Source organism: Polyodon spathula, chromosome 36, assembly GCF_017654505.1.
Source record: "Polyodon spathula isolate WHYD16114869_AA chromosome 36, ASM1765450v1, whole genome shotgun sequence".
Taxonomy (NCBI): domain Eukaryota; kingdom Metazoa; phylum Chordata; class Actinopteri; order Acipenseriformes; family Polyodontidae; genus Polyodon; species Polyodon spathula.
Window position 1 is genome coordinate 639,233 of NC_054569.1, and position 2,500 is coordinate 641,732.

At 53.2% G+C, this 2,500-nt stretch overlaps 1 protein-coding gene across 5 annotated transcripts in view; it reads left to right on the top strand.

Annotated features, from left to right (window-relative positions):
- tmprss4a (transmembrane serine protease 4a) overlaps positions 1-1,949 on the top strand; it is a 22,508-nt gene extending 20,559 nt beyond the window's left edge. For all 5 annotated transcript variants that reach the window (XM_041235000.1, XM_041235001.1, XM_041234999.1 and 2 more), the window contains 3 exons: positions 1,286-1,428; positions 1,517-1,666; positions 1,808-1,949. In XM_041235000.1, the coding sequence (XP_041090934.1) occupies positions 1,286-1,428; positions 1,517-1,666; positions 1,808-1,819 (305 nt within the window). In that variant the 3' untranslated portion in view covers positions 1,820-1,949. The remainder of the gene's footprint in view (positions 1-1,285; positions 1,429-1,516; positions 1,667-1,807) is intronic.
- Positions 1,950-2,500: the final 551 nt, after the last annotated feature.

The following is a 2,500-nucleotide window of genomic DNA, read 5'->3' on the forward strand; positions in this document are numbered from 1 at the left end:
CCCTTTCTCTCATGTACTCTCTCCCCTCTCTTTCCCCCTCTCTCGCCCTCTCTCGCCCTCTACCCCCTCACTTTTTACATCTCTCTCCCCTCTCTCTCTCTTGTTATCTCCCCCTCTCACCCTTTGTCTCTCCTCTCTCTCTCCCCCTCTTCCCCCTCTCTCACTCTCTCTCTCCCATTCTCCCTCTCTCTCCCCCTCGCTCTATCCCCCTCTTTCCCTTTCTCTCTCCCAATCTCTCTCCCTCTCTTTCACTCTCTCTCCCTCGCTCCCTCTCTCTCTCTCCCTCTCTCTCTCCTCCCTCTCTCTCTCTCTCTCTCTCTCCCTCTCTCCCACTCTCCCTCTCTCTCCCCCTTGCTCTATCCCCCTCTTTCCCTTTCTCTCCCAATCTCTCCCCCTGTCCCTCTCTCCCTCTCCCACTCTTGAGAGAGAGGAGTTAGAGAGGGGTTACGGGGCAGAGAGTGAGAGGGTGAGAGGGAAGAGGTTGTAGCCCCCTCTCAGCGGTGACTAGAGAGATTGGGTTGAGAGAGGGAATAACGAAAGAAGCGAGGAGAGGTGGGAGGGAGATACGGTAAGTAGAGAGAGAGGGGAAAGAGAGGGGAAGATAAAGGACTTGAAAAGGGGGTGAGAGGGAGGTCTTTCGCGAAAGGGGGAGGGAAAGAGAGAGGGGGAGAAGGGGAGAGAGAGCGGACCCCCCCTGCCCCGAGGAGGGAGACAGAGAGACTACACGAGTACTAAATTGGTAGAGGGGGAAGAGCCCTCTCCCCCTGCGAGAGAGGGTGGACAGAGAGGGGGAGAGAGAGACAACGAGTACTAATTTGGGCTCTCTGGGAGAGAAGATTGGAGCGAGAGAGGGGGACGGACAGAGAGGGAGAGAGAGTACGAGTACTAAGGGCTAAGCTGGGAAAGGGGAGAGAAGAGGGAGCGAGAGAGGGGAGGACAGTAATAGAGAGGAGAGACGACGAGACTAAATTGGAGCGGTTCTAAGAGGGAGGAGAGGGGATAGAAGAGAACGACAACCGGGCGATTGAGAGGGTGGAGGACAGAGAGGGAGAAGAAGAGACACGAGTACTAAATTGGGAGGAGTGAGAGAAGAAGGGGGCGAGAGAGGGGAGGGGAGAGGACAGAGAGGGGAGAGAGAGATACAACGAGTACTAAATTGGAGAGGGGAGAGATACCCTCTAACCCTCTCCCCCTCTCTTCTCCCTCGCTCTCTGTCTCTCCCTCTCTCTCTCTGTTGCTCATGATTTAACCCTCTCCCCCTCTCTTCTCCCTCGTTCTCTCTCAGGGAAGCTGGCGATGGTGCTTCAGCAGGCTGAGCTTGCCTTCCTGGACCGGGAGGTCTGTAATCGGCCAATCAGCTACGCAGGGCTCATCACACCCAGGATGCTGTGCGCCGGCTACCTGGAGGGCAAGGTCGACTCCTGCCAGGTACGAGACACACAAACCCACAGCAGGAAAATTCATTCTCTCCTGGTTTGCGTGTGTGTGGTGTTCACCTTCTCCTCTCCTCACTCAGGGAGACAGTGGGGGTCCTCTGGTTCGCTTGGGAGATCGCTGGCAGCTCGTGGGGGTGGTGAGTTGGGGTTCAGGCTGCGCTCGCCCTAACAGACCGGGCGTCTACACCAACCTGGGGGTCTTCCTGGACTGGATCCACGGCATCATGCAGGTCAGAGCCCCTCACTAACACAAACACAGAGTCAGTGTATTGAGCAATGAGCATGACAGCGGCAATAACGAAGGGGAAATGAGAGAGGGGAGGACTGCAGCTTAACAGGCTCTGAGCTTTCCTTGTGTTTTGTTTTTCCAGCAATACTCCTGAGCTGAGGAGAGCGGAGGAACGGAGAGGAGCAGTTTGCAAGAAATAAACTACCTCTCACTATCACTCACACTCATTAACACTTACTGACACTCACACACACACACACTCACACTCACTAACACTCACACTCACACACTCATTAACACTTACTGACACTCACACACACACTCACACTCAATAACACTCACATTCACACAGACACTCACGTCAGTGAGTGTGTGAATGACTGTGAGTGTGGGTGTTGAGTGTACGTTATTGTGTGAATGTTGACACGTCAAAAGTAACAGAACTGCTGTGACTTTGTGGTGTGAGTGTGAGTAATCCACTGTGACCAGTGTGGCAGTAATTGTGAACTAACTGTGAGTGTGTGTGTGAAGTGTGAGTGTGAGTATGAGTACTGTGAAATGACACACACACACACACACTCACACTCACACACACACACTCACACACTCACACACACTGACACTCACACTCACACACACACACACTCACTATCACTCACACTCACACACTCATTAACACTTACTGACACACACACACACATCAGAGGACAGTGGTTGATGTGTTTTGAGTGTGTGATACTGACACTCACACACACACACTCACACTCACTATCACTCACACTCACACACTCATTAACACTTACTGACACTCACACACACACACACTCACACTCAC